Source organism: Dryobates pubescens, chromosome 15, assembly GCF_014839835.1.
Source record: "Dryobates pubescens isolate bDryPub1 chromosome 15, bDryPub1.pri, whole genome shotgun sequence".
Lineage (NCBI taxonomy): Eukaryota > Metazoa > Chordata > Aves > Piciformes > Picidae > Dryobates > Dryobates pubescens.
Window position 1 is genome coordinate 6,687,016 of NC_071626.1, and position 22,204 is coordinate 6,709,219.

General features: G+C 42.4%; 1 protein-coding gene across 8 annotated transcripts in view; it reads left to right on the forward strand.

The window, feature by feature from the left end:
- Positions 1-20,225, forward strand: part of TCF20 (transcription factor 20) — a 131,622-nt gene extending 111,397 nt beyond the window's left edge. For 6 of the 8 annotated variants that reach the window (XM_054167563.1, XM_054167565.1, XM_054167568.1 and 3 more), the window contains 4 exons: positions 5,406-5,499; positions 12,270-12,319; positions 15,224-15,351; positions 19,127-20,225. In XM_054167563.1, coding sequence (XP_054023538.1) covers positions 5,406-5,499; positions 12,270-12,319; positions 15,224-15,307 — 228 coding nt within the window. In that variant the 3' untranslated portion in view covers positions 15,308-15,351; positions 19,127-20,225. The remainder of the gene's footprint in view (positions 1-5,405; positions 5,500-12,269; positions 12,320-15,223; positions 15,352-19,126) is intronic. The other 2 variants (XM_054167570.1, XM_054167571.1) reach the window with 2 other exon arrangements.
- The last annotated feature ends 1,979 nt before the right edge of the window (positions 20,226-22,204 follow it).

The window sequence follows — 22,204 nt, forward strand, 5'->3', positions numbered from 1 at the left end:
TCCTTCAAAGCCACTTATTCCTTTCTCCTGGAGCAAACAGTGCAATGTAATTTTTTTTCTTTCTTAGTTTTTCTTGTGGCTTGTTGGCTTGAGTTGCCTCTCTGCATCCCGCTTTCCAGGAAAGAGATCACGGCTGCCTGCTGCTTCTGTTGCCCTTTTGCCTGGATATTAAATATGAGGCTCTGCCTAGCCTGCCAACTGTTTAATCAGAAATAGTCAGAAGGCCCTCCTTCCTAATATTGCAGCTGACTCTGAAATCCTCATTATCTTGCATCAGCATTTGTGCTGTGCAATTATACAGAAGCAATTATTTTCCATAAAGCTTCTAATTTAAACAGGTGAAGGAGAGGGTATGAAAAATGCCTGTAACATGTGAAATGAAGACTTGTACCTCTATAATAATGGCCACATCTATTTCTAGTTTTTGGCTCGTTTTTCTTTTTTTAGTAACTTCCAGTTGGTAGTTTCAGTTTTACTCTGGTTATGCATTCTTGACCCTGGTGTGCAAGAATGGGAGAAACAGGGAAATTTCCTTAGCTTTCTGGGGGAGGGAAGAAAACAGCAAAGGAAGAATGGGTGCTTTGGCAGAGAGGAAGTTTAAAGGAGGCCTCAGTGTGGGGTTCAGGCGAGCAAACTGAAGGTGACAACTGATTAGCAAGAAAAGACTATATATCATGGACAAGATTATCTATAATAGGAAATATGATACACTTGCATCACTTGTGAATGGCCTTGCTTTTAAACTGCTGTGGTAATTGTTCCACAAGAAATGTAGTGGAGGAATTATCTTAAAACACCTTATGTTAGTGTTAGGCAGAAGCAATTCATTTCAGTTTCTAAGCAACTGTTCCTGTTGCTTCCCAGAAGGAAGTTAGTTGGGCAGCTCCTGTCCTACCCTGTCCACTGTGGGATTCTGGTATTCCTAAACAAACACATTATCTCTCTCAATGCAAAGCCAGAGAGAAAAGTTAAGGTGTATGTTTTATCTAAGCAGCTTGGGGCTCTTCACAAGCCTGGAGCTTGTGCTTGGTTGAGGGGAGGAAGGTAGGGAGCTCCAGATATTTATGTAGTAACACCAATGTGGAGTTGGATGCAAATCTAAGGGAGGCAAAAAAAGGTACCCCAAATACATACCCCTATTTATTATGTTTAGGGCATAAGAGTTTACTCTTGTAATAGCAAAATAAAGTGGGAGGGGGAGAAGGGGGGAGAAGGGAGCAACAATCCAAAATTTAAAGCAGAATAAATAGAGCTAGTGGATGGTTTAGTATTTTGAATGAATCAGACTGGCTCTGCTGCTGCTGTGGCAGCTGTCCCCCAACTATTCACACTTCCAGGTTGGGTGTTACTTCATTTTGGTAGGCAGAGAATGATGAGCTGCAGCAAGGAAGAAATGGGCTGCTAATAGCATAGAGAGGTAGAGACAATGCATCTGGCTTTAATACTATTGATAATTTAGTTCAAGGGATGGAGTGCCTCTTCTAAATGGCACTTTTCAGTCTCTTCAGCCTATTCTAAGTGAGATATATGTGCTTTGTGGCCAGAGATGAATTGTGGAGATAGGACCTCTGAATCAATCTTTGCTGTGTGGTCTTTTTTTTTCTTTTCTTTTTCTTTTCCTTTTTCCCTTTTTTTTTTTTTTTTTTTTCCCCTCTTTAATTTAAGCCAGGAATTGATTAGATGCCTGGCAATGATTACTATCCATTGGCACCTCCCATTGGGAGCACACTCCAAGTACCAGCCTTCAGCTCTTTCAAGCAGGGGAGGTTAAGCAGGCTGCTTACTTGAGCAAAAGGAATTTCTCTTCCCTTGAGAGCTTGAGTGCTGTTTCCCTGGCTAAGAATGCTATAATTCCTTTACAAGTGACAAGCAGGCTGCTACCATCTGCTGGCGAACGGCTGCAGGATGGTGCACTTCGGGTGGAAATTTGCTCATGGACCAAAGAGAGTGGTTAGTGGTCATTAAGCCAGATCCACATATTTCCTGTATGAAGCTCTGGCATTTTAGTTTTGGTTTTAGGGTATTTTCTCATTGCAGTGTACATCTTCTCTTTTCATTTTGAAACATAGATACCTGAGATAAGGGTTCTACCCAAAGCCACACAAAATACCAACAGGAAATACCTGCCTGTTCTTTTTAGGCACAGCAGTGATATCCTGCAAATGAAGACCTGAGACCATGCAGAAATTTTGGAATTGTTTTATTCTGTATTTCTATAAAGAGATCTATTTGGAAACCACATGGCATTACATGATAGCCTTTTCCAAAGATTAAGCAATGGACTCCCAAGTTGTTTTAGAGCCATGAGCCTTTGTAGGATGTCTGCTTTGTTCAGTCGCTCTGTGGTGTGTCTAGAAGGAAGAACTGGAAAGAAAAGAGTAGTTATTGTGTATGTGGTTCCCCCAGCTTCCCCTGAAAGAAGCAGATGGTCGGGGGTCCCAGGAGGTAGAAGAAATGGGGCCATTAGACTGTCAGTGGCTTGTGAAAAGCAGAAGCATCTGCCAGAATGGAGACTTGTTCAGCAGCAGGGGAGCCAGCAGCAGCAGATGATCTCTGCCTTGAGCAGTCAATGGTATAGTAGTCCACCGGGGAATTACTGTTGTGGGCGTAGCTGCAGGTAACCTTGGTAATAATCTTGTTGGTCTGGCAGACCGAAAAAAGGGGAAATGAAGGCTTGATGCTCATGTTCTGGCATCTTAAATGCCTACTTTCCCCATCTAATCCCTCCTAACTACAACCCATTTGAAAGTATTGCGTGCCCATTCTCAGCTGAGCACTGCAGGCACACTCGGAGTTTGTCACAATGCCTGTCGCGTTCCAGCTGCAAGTTTCAGAACAGCAAGATGAACCACATTTGATGCAGCAAAGAATAGGCTCAAAGACTAAATTAACATTTGGAAAAGTATCAAAAATTTTGCTGGGGGTCGTCTTGTTTTCATTTGTCAGACAGCAGAGTCTTTTAAGCTCTGCCTTTTTAGTGCTAAGAAATATTTCACACAGCTGTGGTTTAATCTCTGCCACTGTAGCTCTTAGGCTCTTACTGACTGCTCTGTACAGGACGCAGTGTTCCAGGGAAGAATGACCTCTTCTGTTTCAACAGTGTGATGGTACTTCAAAGAGGAGATAAAGTGGGGAGGGTGGAATGCCTCTGAGAAACAAAACTAGAAATTCATATCTCTGTTCAAAAAGAATAGTCAATTTGGGTTCTGTCCTGTTAGAATAATTAATCTCAGTCAGCCACACATAAAAGGAAGAATAAAGCACGCAGGTAAAGAGCTCTGGTTCAGAGCTCCTCAAGCTGTAGTTTGGCAGAAGTGAACCTGTGACTATTGCCAGTACATAGTGTTCTTCTAGGGTTGACTTCATAGCCAGTAAAAGGCATTTTCTGTACATGAAACATTGTTTTACTCCCATTAGAGAGTGAATTACATAGCAGTTTGGCTAGAGGTCCATGCATTCTGGTGTGCATTTAAATATTGGGTTAGATTTTTTTTCTTTGCAAACTAGCATTCATGTTCTGACAGGCAAAAAAAAAAAGCTGCTTGAATGTCTCTTACCAGGCCTGGAAGACACTTCCCTTACATTGTAAATTGTGCATTGGTTTGTCATGATACACATTCACTGCTTAGAAGACAGAATTTAACAGCAAGCACTCAAGATCAGGCCCAGGATGCTTTGGCATAACTGAAGAGAAAGCAGGATTCAAGACTGCATTTGTAGATGTCATGAGAACTGACATCTCACAAGCGTTTCTGTTAGTTGTATCTGCTTTGATTTGAGGAGGGCCACCTGGTTTGTGGCTGGAGCTAGCTTTGCTTTCATCCTAATTCAATCATTTAAACACAAACTATAGGCATCTCAGCATAGCATGGAATAGTAGGAAGAGCAATAGCTGTCAGACATTTGTAGTGTTTTCAGAAACACTGTAATCAAACCCTGATTACTGTGCAGTGAGGAACTTCACTGTGGCTGTATCCCTGGCTGCATCTGTTCTGCAGAACTCCACTGAGCCCTCTGTGTTAGTCAGGGATGTGTAGAGGTGTGGTCTAGCTGATGTGGCCACCTTGGCACGTGAGCCTTGCTGTACACTAAACAACCATGTGCTCATGCTTTTGTGCAGTGCCAGGTGCACTGCTGCATGGGGCACATCTGCTGTGTGCGCTGCACAGGTGCAGCTTGCTGATAGTGTTAATAGAGCACATGTAGTTTGACACTAGCTTTTCCAATAGGAAAAGAGGGGGTTTAGATCATGTCATCATCTCTCTGTGTGCAGTCAGTGACCAAAGGCAACTTCTCAGTCTGAACTGCAGGTGAATTGTACTAGTTCTAAGAGGCCTTATCGTGGTGTTGGTTGTCTTTATCAACAAACCCCAAATTCCTATGTATGACTCAGAACATTTTTTTTTCCTGCAAGTATTCTGTGTTTTAATTTTCAAATAGTAGCAGTCTCTTAGCCTTTGGTGGATTCTTTACCCAAGGTGGCTTGTTTTCTTCTTAGAATGGAAAGATGTCAACCTGTCAGAAACCAACTTTCATCAGAATCTTAGATTAGTTACAGTATAAATTCAAGAAATAGAATTGCTGTCTGAATGAGATGCACTGTAGCTCCGTTTCTTTAGGTCATTCCTTAAGTCATTCAGGATGAAGTAAATTGGTGAGTGGCTTTCATTCTGCTGCATTCACATCTGTCTGATAATATGGTTAAATAAATCATTGACCATTTGAGATAATAGGGTTTAAGTAATGAAAATTGAACGTGGGCATCAGGTGAGTCTTAGCTACTTTGAAAATAAATATATGAGTGTCCTTGTAACTCTGCAGGCACTTCTTTTGGAGGTGTGCCATTTCCATGATGGTGAGGTAGTTTTCCTTCATGGTATCTTTTTCTGCTCCAGATAAACCTTTTTTGATCACCTGTGGAAAAAAATGTTCAAGTTGGCCTTGATCTTGGTCTGCTAGTGATAATGAAGATGATGTAACTAAATTACTTCTAGGCTAATGGTGTCTTCTAAATCATTCCTTGTCGTGCTAATTCTCATTTTAACGCAGCTATAGATTCAAACAAGCTCCTTTCCTCCAGTTTTTAACACTGATGTCATTGTCAGGTGGTGAAATAAGGACTAGTGAAATGGATCTGAGAAGTGTTTCGAGTTCTTTCTGAATGGTTGGTTGAACATTTGGTGTCTCTTGCCTGGTTAGCACAGCTGAAGAGTTTGTTACTTGAAAGAACTTACATTGTTGCTTATTCCAAAGGCCTTTATTTGTATGGTGTGGAAAGCTACAGTCTAACATTGTGATGCTTGAGAAATTTGTGCTGGAATGTGGTTGATAACATTTGCAGGGAAATACAGATATTTGAAAAGATAATTGCAGTCTTCATTGCCATTTCTTGGTTTGCCTTTCAGAAATGTTCCCATTGCCAGGAACCAGGAGCCACCTTAGGCTGCTACAACAAAGGCTGCTCCTTCCGATACCATTACCCATGTGCCATCGATGCAGGTAATAACAAATGACATGCTAACTCTATTTTGTTGTTTATACACGTGACACTAAACAATTCCAAGGTACTTCACAAATTTGTTCTCTCTCTAATTTTCACCTGTCGTGAAGACACATTTATATCGAGGGTGAGAATTGGCATCAGATGAACAGTGTACACTGGGACAAGCTGGAACTTGTAATGGAAAAATCTACCTGAGAAGGCAGAAAAAGCCTGATTTGGGGGAGTGCAACTACACTGACTGAAGTTCAGCTGAAATATGATGACTGACCACCTCTTTTTCTTGCAAAAAATAGAAATGCTTTGTTAAAAAAGAGTTGCAAGTAACCATAAAGGTGCCTCCTCTTGCAGAGCTGTGCTGCTATGGATAGTCATAATAACCATTTCAAGTGCAAAGTGTTTGTAGAATTGTCAGTACCTCTTGTAGCACAGCCTTCTTTCTTTACCCTTTCCAAACATTTCAGCCACTCTCTTGACTGAATCATATTTTCATCTTTGGGCAACCTAATGGCATGATCTACAGCTATGAGCTTGGGTTGTAAGTGGCCATTTCATGTACAGTAGTGAAAGTTCTTCATAGACATAATTTTTATTCTTGGTTTAAAAAAAAAATCACAGCTCAGAACAAATAATGCCCTGCTATTCAGTCCTCTGCAACTCCCTTCTGTCATTCAAAGCCTAGCCTGGTAACAAGCAGGTAAGGATACAAGATTATAACTCTTGACTGGCAAATAATTGCAGACTTCCTGTTTGTTATCCCACTTCCACAGCAGCCCACTTGTTTCACTATATATTTTATACTGGGTTTCAAATATTACAGTGTTTGATGTAGATACTCTCATTTCTGAATGACTGCAGTGCACCTCTTGCTGTGAAATTGGAGCACTGTGTTTTATTCTAATAGAAATGTTTTACATGGAATTAAATGCTGTGGTGGAATACCACTGGTGCCACAGTGTTAGATGGAGAATCCTTGAATTTACATGAAGAAAGATGTTAAAGAAATATTACTCAGGTTGCAAAAATCACACACTCAAACAGCCACCAGAAATAAGGGTGTCCATGTAAGTTTACATTTGGTTGCTTATAAATGCATCTTGCAAGATAATAATTGCCTAATTAAAGGCTGGCATCTCTTTCCAGGAGACCCTATCTCAGCCTGTAGAGTGGAGAGGCAGCCATTCATGAGCATACATTATCTTCACTGATTCTGTATTTTACCTACAGCATATGGTTCCATCTCAGCTCTAAATCAGAGAATGCTAGGGGTTGGAAGAGACCTTCAGAGGTTATATAATCCAACATCCCTGCAAAGCAGGACCACTTAGGGCAGGCCACACAGGAATGCATCCAGGCAGCTTTTGAAGAAGGAGACTGCACAATCTCCCTGGGCAGCATGTTCCAGAAAGTAGAACTCTGAAATATTCTGTTATGTTCATCTCTAAGAGCTTCATGAACATTAACAAACTTTTTCTGCAGTACATTTGAGAGACAGAACCATCAGATCTGCATTCATACTCTGTTTAGTAACTTGTTTCTGGTTTGTGACCTGCCCTGCTTAAATACTATGAAAAAACCCACCAACAACAAAGAATCAGAGCCACAAAACCAAAATGAATTGTAGTGAATATTCCCATTATTTTGGTGCTTAATCTGAATTCTTCTGTTACTAGACAGAAAGTGCCACACATTGTATGTTCTAAATACAGCTGTCCTTTCTCTTCAGATACACCTTCCTCCTTAACTCTACTCCAGCAGATGCAGTAGGATACTTCAGGTGGCAAATACACTGAGCAATTATGGCTGATTCCCAAGAGCAGTTCTGTGTCATGCACAGAAGTGTCTTGTACAAAAACTAGAATATAATCATGCTAATTAGTCCATACTAAGTGCAATAGAATATGTTTACCATATAGTATGTAGAAGTGGGCTACACTAAATCTGGCTTTTCTTTTAACTTTGTTACGAGGCATCATGTTGTCATGTGGCCATCTGTCAGAGTGTACCATTCCATGCTAATTCCCCTCCTTTTGATTAATGCAGCAGTAATAAATTGCAGGAGCTGTGTGGAGATGGAGTACTTGGACTGCAAGTTTCTCAAACATTTAAATAACAGTAGAAGGAGCTGGTAAAACTGGTGAACCTCTGGTTTCACTCCAGGAAGTGTATGATTTAGTGAGAACAGAGGCTTCTCTTTGTTTCTTTCTGCATTTTCCTTTCTTCAGTTTTCCAGTGTATGTCTGATCTGTTCTCCACTTTGCCTCTTCATACCAGCTATGCACTCTTTATCTAGTTGATCTCAGGTTCCTCTTCTCAAATTTCTTACTCTGTTCTCTTTGTTAGGACCCAATTCTCTGTGCCCCTTTCTAATTTGTCCTTTGTCCAGTTTCCTAGCTGTCATTCTGGTCACCTCCTCTCTACTCTTACATGACCTCCTCTTTTCCTTTTTTGCTCTTAGCTCTATTTCTTCAAACTCCTGTTTGATTCTCCTAACTTAGCTCCTTGTCACACCTAAACCCTGCTATAGTCCCCATTTATTCTTGTATATCACCTTTGATCTTCTGTTTCACCTTTCTGTGCCTTATCCCACTAGTTCTTAGTTTCCAGACATCTGACTGAATCAGTCTTGGTTCAGTCTTAGCCTCCTGCTGGCATTCATTCTTAATCCCCTGCTCCTCATTTCTGCTAGCTCTGAACTCCTCATCCTGCAGCCTCCCCTCTTTCTTCAGTTCCAGATCACCTTTCATGATAATATTTTCACTTCTGGACCAGTGCTTCCCATTTTGCAGTTTTGAAATGGTCACTTTCTCCCTCCATGCTGCCCCGAGCCTCAGAAATGGCACTTAAATCTGAGGCCGGATGTTAATGTACAGGAAAGACCTGCCAGCCTGCAATCCAAAGTTTATTTGCTGGAATTTTCAAAAGAACCAAATGCTAAAATGTAAGATGCCTCTCCTGAGGATGTGCAGATTAAATGCACAAAGAGTTCTGATTTTGTGGTAAGCTGGCAAGGATGTGCCTTAGGTACAATTTAGGTCCTACCGAAAATCAAAATAATTTGTGGGATGTTTAATATGGGCAGAATAACTTTTGTCTGTCTTAAGAGTTTTAAGGAAATTGTTAGGCTGCTTTAGCTGAAGTTTTCAACCAAAACAAATAAAAGAGCCCAGCTTGAAGCAGATTCTCAGCATTCAAAATTTCAGCCTGATGGTATGACAGTAAAAGACTTTGTTTGCAGTTGGTTTTATCTGTGGGCGTAATCAAGCTGTCTTAATCTATAGCCACTCTTCCAATAAATCTGTGTAAAAGAAATAAGCAAGCTGTATGGAATAGGACTTCATTTTCATTTATACCCAAGCAGAAAATGAAGTCTTCCTTGAGAAACAAATCAGCATTCTTCTCTCTTTCCTCAGCCTGCTGTCTGCCTATAAACCCTCTTTATTGGTTGTGCAGTGCTGTGCTCTTTCCTGTAGTGAATCAGATACAGCTATTTCTCAAGTTCCTCAAGCTCTGTGGTAGTTCCATTTGAAATCAGCCATCCTGCTTTGAAGGATGGTGCCACCTTGCTTTATTGAGGATCTGGGACAGATCTGTCCTAAATCCTCAGAAGTTCATGTTGACGCTTCCAAGGGCTCTCAGGCTTTCGGAATATGTACAGCTCGGTTTGTACCTTAAAAAAAACTAACCCACAACCAACTGACAACACTTGCTGGAGCATTTTTTAAGGTATGTCAAGGTATAAACGTGTCTGAGTTACTGTGGCATCCCTGGAAGAGACTCTGCCTTAGCTGAGAGGAAGCGTGCGTGTCATGCCTCCTAGGCAGTTGCACAGTGAGCCGAGGTGTGGTTTTACCTTTGCCTTGGTGTGGGTTGGCCGTTAGCACCCTGCCATCCGCTGTGCCCTGCTTGAAAGGCACTGCATTTTGGGGAAAGCTCTGGAGCGTGGAGTCTCTCCAAATGGCTTTGGTTAGTTGCAGTGCTGAAGGCTGGCCCTGCAGTGCTTCCTGGGCTCTGGCTTCTGCTCCCATGGTCCATTTCCAATTCCACCCTGGTGAGGAGCCAGGTTTTGCACCGCTGTTGCTAACGGGCTGCTACGCGAGGCACGTGGCGTCATAAGCTGCCAGTTCGTACACATGGATGTTTTTCTACAGCCTAATTCAGTCTTCCTTTTCATCTCCTTTCATAGAAAGGAATCTTTGGCAATACAGGGTGCAAGAAAGCTGGACTCTGCTTAGCCATTTGCATAAAAGTCAAGATCAGCAGTGCCACTTAAGTAATTTTAATATAGAAATGATTGTGGTTAGCATTGTCTGTGCTTGGCTTTCATCTGTCCAAATTTATGAAGAGCCTCTGATGTCTGGAGATAACTTAGTCCTAGGGACGTCGCTATGGAAACAGGATCTTTGTTTTCTGAAATTTTGTATCCTCTCCCTCTGCTTGTTCCTCCCCACCTGGAGTCAGATCCTGATTGTTGGAGCAGGCTTGTCCCCACAACATGTATCGTAGGCAGTTTCACATACAAAAGCCTTTTTGACTGCAAAGTGGGAAAAGACTAGCAGCAAAATAAAACGGCTTTTCAGAGAGCAGAAATCCTGTGTCTTCACAAGCATCGTTAAAGATGAGTAGCGGGCAGAACACAGAGGGCAAGACAAAGTGTGAAGCTTACAGAAGAATAATTGCTTCTATTAAAAATGTTTTAGGTTTTCCCTGACTACTTTATGGAGAAAAATATGTACAAACAAGGACAAGTCTCAGTTCTTTCTCCCTTTCTGCCACAATGAGCTGATCATAGCTATGTGTCTGGTGTCTTCATGATGAATTGTAATCTGTGATATAGAGTGCTTGGAACTGCTAACTGAAATCCAGGCCAGCTTTGTAATGATGAACAATTTTTGCCTTATTGGTATTCAGCTGATTCTCTGCAGTGAGCTGATGAATTTTTTCCTAGTTGTCCTTTAATAGAAACCCCCCCCCCCCCAAAAAAAAGGGAAAAGCTATTAATTGGATCTGCTATTAGCATTAGCAACAAAAATGCCAACCTTGGTGGGAAATGGAGCTCCACATGCAGATCAGGCACAAGATAGGAGGTTACTGACAATCCATCCTGATCCTTGTCCTTCCTGATGTACTAGCTAGAGAAGTGCATTCATTACCAGCGTTGAGTTTCCAAGAAGGAAGAAAACTCCATTCTGTTCTAACATACTGTGTGTGGTTTTGATGATTGCTTGGTATATTTTTGATGATTGCTGTATTATGCAGTGATAATTCATGCTGTAGTCTAAATGTACAACTCCTGCCTTTATGATGAGGCAGTGTTTTAGTTCTTTTCTGTTACTTGCTAATACTGCATTTGGAATTGGTATCTGTGGCAGGATTAAGGGTTTTACTCCCCTTTGCTAAAATCTCTCAAGTAACAGCCTATCGCATGCTGCTTCCCTTTGATTCAGGCCAGAGGCATTCATGTTGAAACATAAGCGTTTCATAGCAGAGGGATGCTCTTGCCAAAGCTTGGGTGTCTAGAAAGCTTTTCCCTCAAGCCTTAGTTGCCGTCTCCTGCTGTCTGCTAAACTCTTCCAGCAGATTGAAACAGCAGGTAGCGCTGGTTATGCTACGTACTTAAGAGCGTTTTAAATTAGCACATTTTATTTACCATTGTGCTGCTTCACTTGCTAGCTGTTTGGATAGGTTGGAGCAGACAGGGTCATAAGGACCTTGCTGAATTCTCACAGTGTTGGTTGAGTGCACGGATGGTGGTGGTGATGCCCTGGCCTGCTGATGTGATGATCAGCTTGTCTTTGGACCATGAGTAAATCAGAAAGCACAATGTCAAAAGTTTGGCAAGGCTGAGAGGGGGCCTGGCAGCTCACAGTAGCCGAGGGAGGCAGCTGAATCCTCTCAGGAGAGTGCTGTTTTTTCACTTGGCTCTGAGGGTGAAATACAGACTATCTGGAGGGCACAAAAGGAAGGCAGAGACCTGGCCGGTGGTGCTACTGGTGTGGGCATAGCACTGAAGTTCCAGGAGCAGCTGACTCTGCATCCCTTAAAGGCATAGTCTGGGAGGGAGGGTGAGAGGGGAAGCAGTGCTTATGGCAGCAGTGCTGCTACAGAAACGCTCTCCAACTACAGTATTGCTTAATTGGCTCCTAAATAAGCAGTTCTATGTAGGAGCCCCACTTTCTGTAATAGGTTAAAGTCATTAATTAAAATATTTCTTAGATCATAGAGGCTTCACATACCTGAGTCATGGAAGCATGTTTAAGAGCAACAGGAGTGGCCTGACTACCAGACATACTGTCAAGAGTATAAACTGATCATCAGGGTTAGGGATTGCAAATGAACTGTTACATACACACCCACATAGAGACACACTCCCCTCCTCTCCCCTCCTCTTCCCCCTGATGTTGGCAGGCTCTTGGGGTAAGGATGAAAGGCAGCAATCTTCCTGTGAAGAATAAAGGAAGGATCATCTGTTCAGATTGGATGAGTGTGTCCATCCCCCTTGTGTAGCAGGGAAGGCTGGAATAGCTGACAGGGATTGGGGTACTAGGATTTGTAGATTTGCTGTTGTGGTTCTTATTCTACACAGAGGGTCAGGGAGACTGGGGATGCTTGACCTTGGCTTGGTGATACAGGCAACATTGTGACATTTGTTTAAGAGATCTTTGAATGGAAAATACATAGCTGTAAGGTGAGATAAACACATGTGCTATGTTACCCAAGTTGGGGTTTATTTTAAAAAGTAATAACTTGCTGTCTTTTCCTCCTCTAGATTGTTTACTAAACGAAGAGAATTTCTCAGTGAGGTGCCCCAAGCACAAGGTAAGAATCCTCTCCTGTATTAGATCTGTTTCTTGCTGCCCTCTTCGCTGTCTACATTTGGATTAGTAATTTTACACCTGGATAACATCTGTAGTCAGAGGTGATTTCAGATAAATTCTTCTGTGATGTGTGCTTGTGGTATATTCTGGGGGAAAACTTGAGAGGAATACAGAGAGCTTAAGAAGATAAATTAAGGTTTTGCCCTATCTGCTCAGTTGCTCTTTAGATTCTTGATGACTCTTTTGAAAGCCCAGCTTCATTTCCTGTCTTCTGTGATAGAATCAGTACTTTATTCACTGTTTGTTTGAGTGCTACACTGAAATGGGCAGTGGGGTTTCTCCTTGGATTTACTGAGGGATGCAAGGAGGAAGAAAAATGGCTCATGGAAAAGTTTCAGCCAGTTTTTGGAAGCATTTAGACCGCATCATGAACCAATGTAGTGATGAGCCTGAAATACCTTGTTCTTATTCAGGGGTAGTAACTAGATGAGTCCTACCTCTCAGTAGATCTGTTCAGTTGTTCTGTAGGATCTTTGAACCTTCAAAAAACCTCTTCATTTTCAGGTTTAGGTGATGAATTCAGAATGCTGCTTCTGCCTGGGGTTTTGGACAGCCTTAATTTGAATGTCCCTGGAGCCTGCAAACACAATAATGCAAAAAGCTGGACTGCTGTTGTATTGTCTGCATGGAAAGAGGAGACAAGGCAGGCAGTACCTATTCTGGTACAGACAAGCAATATGTGACAGAGCTGGGGGCCCATCTCCCAGCCCATAAGGAAGGATACATCTCCAGGGGGCTGTGGATACTAGTCCACCAGTTTTGACTGCTCAGAAGTATCCAGAAAAATGGCTTTTCTTGGGGCCAGTTGGATACAACAGGAATTGTGCAAGAGGGGGATGGTTTATGCTGGAAAGTAAATGGTAATAGGGAGGAATTGGGTTGCTTTCTAGCAGGGATTAGTCTCCATTTAGTCCTTGTCTGCAGATCTCTTCTCTGCCTAGATTTAGACTGACATCTGGTGGTCTTTTGTCTTCACAGATTATCTTTAATCTGTCTTTTGTAAACATTCAAGAATTAGTCTCATGTTCCTTTCTGGATGTCCTACCACAATGTGATGGATTTATACATATGTATTTAAAATGTGCTGGAAGATTCTGGGGACATTCAGGCTGTTATTTAGAACTGGCCTACTTTTCATCCTATGAAAGAAAATCAATTATTCTGCACAATTATTCTTCACAATAATATTAAAAATGTTCAGCAAGCTTAAATTGATGTATTCATGCTACAAACCTGCAGATCTTGCCAAACAGAACTGGGAAGGGTGGGCTCCCTTTTACTGTGGAATGCAACTGCCTAAGTGCCACCCTCTGTCCAGCTTTGGATACTTGACCACTTGGAAAGTTACATCTTTGAAGACCGTTTTATTTGTGCTGCTTGTGGCCTGAAGTATTGCTGGGAAACAGTGTTAAAGCTTTTCATGGCTGGTTTGCAGTGATGGTGACTCAGGCAGCAGAAGGAAACGACCCTTTTAGAGAATCCAGCCTCCCAGAGAAGATACTGCTGTCTAAAGTAATCTTGGAATGCAGGAGGGGGTGAAAAACTGCCAGTTAAGTTGTTAAAGATGTTTCATGAGGCAATACAGATGTGAAATTCAGTGAAAAGTGTCCCACTGCAGATCACTTTCTGTGTTGTGTCAAAAATGGAAATTCAACCCCAACAGCCTTGCTTCAAGCACTGATTTTTTTTGGCTTTTGCTTATTAGAGAGATGAATCGTGTGTTGGAAGTCAAGCAGAGTTGTCTTTGCGTGGTTATAACTCTGCCCCTGCCCCATGGTTCATTGCTTGTTGCTGGTTTGTTCCAAATCCTTCTGCAGAGTAGAGTATAGGCTCATCCCTGCTCCTTCCGTTGTAGTGTCTGGAAAAGGGAGTTCCACCCAGTTGTGAGGCAGGAATGGGAAGGTTGAAAACCATTTCTCTGGAAGGACTGGATAACAAACTCTATCTTGCATGGTATGAACATGAGCAGTTGAGAGGAAGAAAGATTTTAGACTTCTGATTTAAAACTATGCTTTTAGGTAACACCAGTTTCACATTAGCAGCTAATTAGTAGCTGTCTAATACCTCATTCTTCTGTCGTTAATGAGTGGAAGAACTAACTTTATAAATCCACTAACCCTAAGTCCCCCAGCAGAGTGATTCTCATCTCTTTGCAGCCCGTGCCTCACGTAGGTAAATACACCTTATCATCATAAGTGGCTCCTGGAGAGCAAAGGTGCTTCTTGCCTCATTAACTGTGCTTGACACTTCAAGCATAAGCAAGCTAAGTCCAGAGGGACCGGTCCTGCCTTTCCCTGTGCTCCCCAGTGAGCTTTCCCATTTCCTCCTGTCAGCATTGATGCTTCAACCATCCATGTCCTGAATGTGCTACTTTTGCAAAACAGCAGCTTTTATTGCAGGGCAAATGCAGTCTGCAAACCAATCATCTCTGGAAAGGTTTGTGTCCTCTGGCCAGCCCAGCCGGCTGCGCGCTCGCACTGCAGCAAGTGCCGAGGCACTGAGCAAGACGTGAAGGGGATGGGATACCTCACTTTCTGGTGGCTCTGCAGTCTTGGATTGTCTTAAGCCATCTGTGGGGTGATTTACAGTGATGTTTCTCAGGCTGTTCTTTGTGTTAAATTCTGTGTTTCTTAAATTAACCAGGCTTTCGTATCCCAAACTCTTTACTTTTGTGGAATTGCCTGCTTTTGTCGCAGGGAAAACTCTGTCTGAAAAACCTGTGTCTGGTTCCAATACTGACTTCTCTTTCTCTCTCTTGCTTTCTGTATGTTTACTTTCCCTTCCCCTGTCTTCCTTTTCTCCCTTTTTCCTTTTTCCTTCTCCCTTTGGCTTGTTGGTTCGTCAGCCCCTCCTTCCTTGCTCTCTTCCCTCCTTGCAGAACAAGATGGTGAAAGGCAGCCTCAGCACAGAGCAGTCGGAGCGGGGGTGAGGGGGGAAGTGTACTCCTGGGAATGGAAATAAAAGCAAGCACAGGTGAGTTGGGGAGAGTTTCCAGTTTCCACCTGCCTTGTGTGGCTCATTACTCCAGTGCCTTCCCCATTTCTGTGAGAAATCGAGGCACTCTTGTGTAATGACTTTATTCCCCTTCCCCCGCCCTCCTGCTACCATTCTCTTTGGGCTAGTGACTTCACCTTGTATTTCCACAGCAGTTCCTTCTGCTCACGGTGAATGGCAAAGCTTGTTAGCTGTTACACCTGTCTGATTACTCTCTCAGCTAAACCAGTGGCAGAAATCTCCTTTCATATTGCTGTGATCATCTCCATAAGGATCTGTTTGGGTTTTTTTCTGTAAGTTTCAGGGATAGTTAATAGTAAGATTCCAATAAATTGATCAAAGTATCTTAAACTTTGTATGCAAGGAAGAATTAATGCTGATGATGAGTTCAAGATTATTCTAACCTTGATTCCCCTATTTTCTGGAAATGTAAATACAGGGATAAGTAAATTAATCTTCCCAAGAGTCCATTACATTAATTTCAGACCAGGCTTTTCCTCTGTTTTGCAAACCAGGTATGGGTGGTAGAAGGTGGCACTATATGCACAAGTGGCCACAATTTCCTAAGTTTGAGATGCTTACTCTGGTCTCTCACCTCTCCTTGCTCTGGATCCAGGGGGGGGGCTGTAGTTGCCCTCAGTCAGAAGTGCTGTGGAAAGCTGCAGTTTTGCTCTCACAGCCCAACTTACCTGCTGCTCTTCCTTCCTGCTCCTGCTTCATATAGCCCCAGCATTCATACAGCCATGTGTAAACTGGGTGAGCAATTCAATTTGTTAGAAACTGTATTTTGTCATGTTAGCATCTGAGGTAGGGTGTTTTCCTGATCTGGTTCACTGTGTACCTGGGCTCAGAGTTTGGAGTTAGCACCCAGGGCACAGGATGAGATTGGGATTTCTTATTTCCACCCAGCGCATTGCCATGCAACGGCAACAGGGAGGTCCAAATGAAATCAGTGTCTGGTTTCAAATGAATACCCTTGTTGGTACCTTTTCCATGAACTGCAGCCCAAGAAGGTCTTCTACTTTAATTTTACTGCTGAGTTATATTATTGTTGCTTCTCTGTCTTTCTTATGCTCTTTTATGGCTGTTTTCTGAGCTGATGATAACAATCCCCTTCCCTCACTGCCATACCCCTGCTTCTGAGTCACCTCCCCTACCTTAAAATCTTACCTGTTTCTCAAGTCAATTGTGGACTACTTTTAATGGTGTTTTCTGTGAAGGGTGAGAGATTAATCAGAGCATTCTGGTTTACAGTGCAGTAGCAGAAGACAGGTAGTGTTCCATAATAAACACTTTGTAGACTGACTGCTGGCTTGGTTTAGTTCTGCTGTGTTCTGTGAATTTTCATTTTAAATGACATTCATTCTTGGCTTTGGGGTGTTGTTAAAACAGTTACCATGCAAAGAGCATTTAAAGTTCATTGTTTGAGTAACTTTTTCCTTCCATGGAAAAGGTCATTTGGGTTTTTTAAGCTTTTGTCTTAAGTGTAAAAGGCAATACAACTCAGAATGTTAAAACAGGATGATAGTCACTCAGACAAGGTGTCTGTTGCCACTGTTTAATACTAGAGAAGTCTTCCTAGTGATGATTTTTGGGGCCATTTCTTTAAGGTGCTGGTGAAAATGATTGTGTCCCAAAGACCTTGACACAACTTTGTTTCCTGCATTATTTTCCAGTGTGAACTCTCTTCTTTTTTTACCTATCATTGGTTTAAAACCTGGCAGGCTGTGGAATCTACCATGTTCACTGTGTGCTGTAGATGGCTAAGGCATCATTTCTTTCCAAATCCACATTAGCCTTATCTGAAGGTGCTATTTAGCTTCCCTCTTTTGATGCTGAAAATGTCTTAAAAAAATAAGCTCTCCAACCTGACCTTCCATCCTCAAGTGAAAACTAAGCAAATCTAGAAGATACAATTACTTAACAAAAACACCCCCCCCCCTCAACCAACCTAAAACTGTATTGCTGCATTACTGTGATAATTAAAGATGTTTAGTGCAATTCTGTAGCAGTCCTGATAAGCAGAGGAGCTGCCCTTCTGCTAGCCTTAGTGTAAGAGGGGATGGGTGCTCAGCTGTTAGATTATACTGGGCTGTTCTAGCCCTGGTTCACTCCTAGGCACAGCAAGTTAAGAGAAATCCTCCGTGCTGGATATCATCCAGGCAAGTCAGTGTATTCTGTCTCTGTTGCTTCTCTCTCCCTGAGCCAGTTGCCTCTAGAACATTTGGATCAAATCCAGATCTGGAGAGTGACTGTGAGAGGGAGTCTGGTGCTCTGGATCTTGTCCAGGAATGGGGAAGGACTCTCTCTGTGCACTGAGCCTGTTTCTTCTCTGAGCCAGTGCCTAATGCTCTGGACAGATTCCAACATGGGCAAGCTGCAGTTGTACAGGAGCCAGAAACAGCAACACAGCCTTGACACTCCTTCAGCGAGGGCTCACAGTTGCACAGCAGTGAATACCACAAAGGTCAGCTGCCTGAACTCTCTAGGAACCTCCTTCCTTTCCTCTGTGGCTGTACCTCTGTGGCTTTCCCGTCTGTTTTTCATACCTACTCGCTCAATTCTTTCTGCGCTCTTAGCCTGGCTCCCCTCTACAAGGGGATATTTGCAGCCAAGAGGTAGGCTTGCTGGGATGTAATCTAATTGGTGTGCTGATAATCAGAACAGCATTGACTTCTGTATCACACTTGGTGAGGGTTCCTGGAGCTTAATTGCCAGCTCTGAATGAACATGGGTGTTACTTCATTCCCAGGCACACCTCTAATGCTGTTAACCACTTCCCATATGCGTCGCTTATGTTGGGAGGGTTTTTTCCTTTCCCTACTAGCTGGTGGGGAGGGAAGGAGTTCTCTGAAGTTACATGAAAGTAAGTAACCTTACTAAATAAACAAGTTGCTTCTGGGTTCACTTGTGTTATGGGAGAAGGGAAGGAAGGAATATATCTCCAGCTTTGCTTTCTCAGCTGTGCAGATTAAGGCCTGTATCTTGGAGAAATGAGATTTTAATTTTGCCTGCAGTTTCTCTTTTGAACTGAGCTCCACCAGCTTAGCAAACTCCTCCAGTTCATTTTCTTGCCTCAGTGAATTTCTGGACAGGGATAACAAACATGCCATGCACCTGGACATTTCCACATTTGTCTTGAAAGATATCACAAGCTTAGTCCTTCAATTAACTGGCAATTAGAACAAAAAAGCAAAAGAAAGTAATGCTACCCACCCTCACATTAGCTTAGCTGCAGTCTGACTTTAGCTTGTGAAGTCCAGCCAGCTCCTAGATCTGTTTCCTGCAGCTTGACTCCTGTAATTTTTGTACCACCTTCACTACCTGCTACATACTTACTGAAAGCTACTGTCTGATGCTAGGCTGGTGATCTGGGGCACTTGGGACCAATCCCTGAGGGACAGCAGTGTGGCATCCCAGAAGCTGTCATCGCATGTGAACATGCTTGGCCCCAATATCCAGTTTTCTTAGTCAGGATGAGGGGTGAATGTGAGGTGAAGGAGCTCCTTCCTAACTGGGCTTGTTTCATTTTCTGCTGGTTGTTAAAGGAAGGTTTTTTTACTACATGGATTTGCTTGTGTGAACTACTCGTTGTTGTGCTTCCATCCGTTCGCAGTTCTCACGACTCCAGAGCTCTTGGTGTCGCTGCTGTGGTAGGCTGCTGAGCGGGTTGTTCCGAAGCCTGGGGGGAGCGTTGGCAGAGGGAGGGAAGGAACCATCCCAGTATCACTGTTGGTTTCGCTTTGTTTTTCAGGTTAGGCTGTTGAGATAAAAAGCGGTGGACATTCGTGACTGAATGGAATCTCTCCCACTGTGCAGCCATGCCCCCTCTCGACGTGCCTGCCAATGCCAGCACTTCCTTCATAAATTCTTACATCACACTCAAGACTGATGACATCACAGAATCTGACCAAGGAGTCTGAACCAGCTGTTTCCATGGACACAATCTCCATAGTGACAGTGGGAAGGGGAGGGGGAAAAAGGAAACAAGTGGGGGGAATTAAAGAGGGAGGGATAAATATATATATATATAAAGATCTATTTTTTAGTCTTGAAAGACTTTGTTTTAAATGAAAGGTGCGCTATATCCCTTTTGATGCTTTTGAGTAACATTACAAAACCCCAGGTAAATTCAAAAAGGAAACTGTAGCTGAAGTAAATCTCAAATCCAAAAAACAAAAGCAAGGCTCAGGAAGCCTAACATATTGTGGGAAAGAACAACAGAACTGGGAGGACACCGAACAGGGCTTGTCTCCCTTCCTCTTGCTTTCTTTCTCAGAATAGCCAATCGAGGAAGCTCAATTTTAAAAGGCAAATCGAATCATCATAATTTTTGTAGAGTGTGGAAGGAAGGCTTTTAGATAATTGCAAGTGATGGGGTGTCAGTCCTTGTGTAAGCAGGGTAGGGATGTTACCATTTTTAAGAAACACACTATATCAATAGTGGAAGCTTGAAAACCATCTTGAGACTCACGAAGTAAGAGGTAGCTGCTGCTTGCTCGATCCCATCCACCTTATTTGTGTGGGAACATCCGTACCGCACAGAGGAAAGGAGCATCTGCCTTTTGTGGCCACAGCCTGCATCCCCAAATCATTCCAAGGAGCTGCTTTCAGTTTTGAAGGCAGGTAAGGGGAAGGTAATGATTTACCTGCCAGACTGGGGAACTGGAAAGGAAGTCTGAATGTTGGTAGAGTCAATGTATCTTCAAACGAATCAGGAAAACCCACTTAGCCCTTTTTATATTTCATGTTTTGCTTTTCCTAAGGAAGGAAGAGGGAATGTCAGCATAACAGCTTACACTATATGGTTATTTGGGGTGGTTTTTCTTTGGGGTTTTGGTTTGGTTTGATTTTTTTTTTTCCCTTTTGTTGTTTTGTTTGAGGTTTTTGTTTTGGTTGAGTTTTTTGTTTTGTTTTTGTAAATTATGTGATTCTAAACATTTGGGTTTAAGGAACCACAACAGCAACAACAAATGAAATCATTGTTTGGGTTGGGTTTTTGTTTTTTTTTTTCCCTTAAGGCCTTAAGAAAGGGGTTAGTGCATCTTTCAGGGGTCACTCTGCCATGGGAATAAAATAGCTGTTTCACAAACAGTTTTATATAAAAAAGCTTAAAAAACCAAAAAAAAAAAACAAACAAACAACAACCAACCAACCAACAAACCCTAATAAACTTCATTTTAACCTTGTCTCCTTTTTTTTTGTGTGTGCGAACTTGATTTGTTTAAAAGGACAGAGAGACAGTAGTATCTGCTGCTTTTTCATTTCTTTGCCTTCATCAGTTCTGCCTTCAGTGATGACCTTCTGAACTGGCCCAGCAAGAGGAAGACCTTAAAAGGTTTTAGAAGCGAGAGCTTAGGATTTGTTTGCTGTTCAGAGATAACGAGCCAATGACCGAATGAGTTTTCTGTCCGTGTGAGTTGGTGGCCTTTCACCAGGTCACTGACTGGTTTTGCTCACGGGATAGTAGCCTATCCTAGTGATATCAAACAGTGTGGTGTTTACTGGGAAGTCACTAGAGACAGGCATCTAACCAGCATGACTTGGATAAAATAAAATGGGGTTGGTATTGTGGGGAGGGAAGAACTATTTTAAAAAGTTATGTACTGGATGCTTGCTCAGCTACTTGCATTTTGGAGTATTCAGCACATAAGAAATGAAATCTATGATAGCTCATATTAAGATATCTATTTTAACTCTATTTTTAAAAGATCAATTTAAAGATTTGGGAGATAATTTGGCAGTTATTTATTTCTAGAAGTTGCTGCTCTCACTGATACATATTTGGAAAGAAAGGGCAGTCTTCTGCTAACTCCTTTCCCAGTAGCAGCTACTGAAGTTAGTATGTCCTTCTACATTAAGAAATAGACCTGTTGTGATAAATGTCACTAATGTGTCCTGAATTGGTGCTGAAAATATTTAACTGCTGGTGTAGTCAGAAAAAAAAAAAAAATCATTTTTAGCATAGTTAATGTGATTGAGTAAATGACTTCTTTTCAACTGAATAAAAATGTTTTTTTTTTTTTCCTAGTGTCTGTTCTATTCTACCTGTTCTAGAGAGAGAAAAAAAAAAAAAGGCAGTGATTTACCTTGGTGAAGAATCAACTTTGTAGCACTGCCTGCAGCAGAGGACTGTGGTGAAACTGCTGAGTTTGGTACTCGTGGCTCTTCAGGGTGGTGGCGTGCAGCAGAGGGAGAAGGATTTTGGGGTAGCTGGGAGGGAGTCTCAGAGGGAGCTCATGGCAGTTATGGTGGTGCACTGTGGTGGGAAATCAGTGGGAGTCATGTAAACCAAAGAAATAAATGGTACCACTCTTGACTCCATGAGAAATACTTCTCAGTGGAGAGTGCTTAAGACCCTTCAGCCGCTGCTTGACTCTTCATCACTGCTGCTGTTGGAGGTAAGAGCTGTGCTCTCTACTAGAGTGTCTTGCTCTATAGTCTTGCAAGTTGGTCATCTTCATTGGTCAAGTCTTTACTGAAACCAGAGCTACCATAATTCTCTAAAACCAAGCCAGGAGGAATCTAAACCCAATGTGTAATGGCTTCTTGGGAAAACCTGCAAATCCAGAGCAATCCTAAAATCCGGTTGGAAATAAAAGTTTCTTTTGGCTCAGAAGATACCAAGTGCCTGAGTGGATTCTGGAAGTCACTGTACAAAGTATTTACCAGCTCCATCCTGCAGAAGCAGTTAACAGCCTGGTGCTATTGGATACCCCAAACTCAAAGGATTTGAACATCTTTTCTGTTTCAGAATTTGTGGAGCAGAAACGACCTACAGCAGATCACTGAGAGCGTGCGAGGAAGAAAATGAGCAGTCTGCCAGCCACTT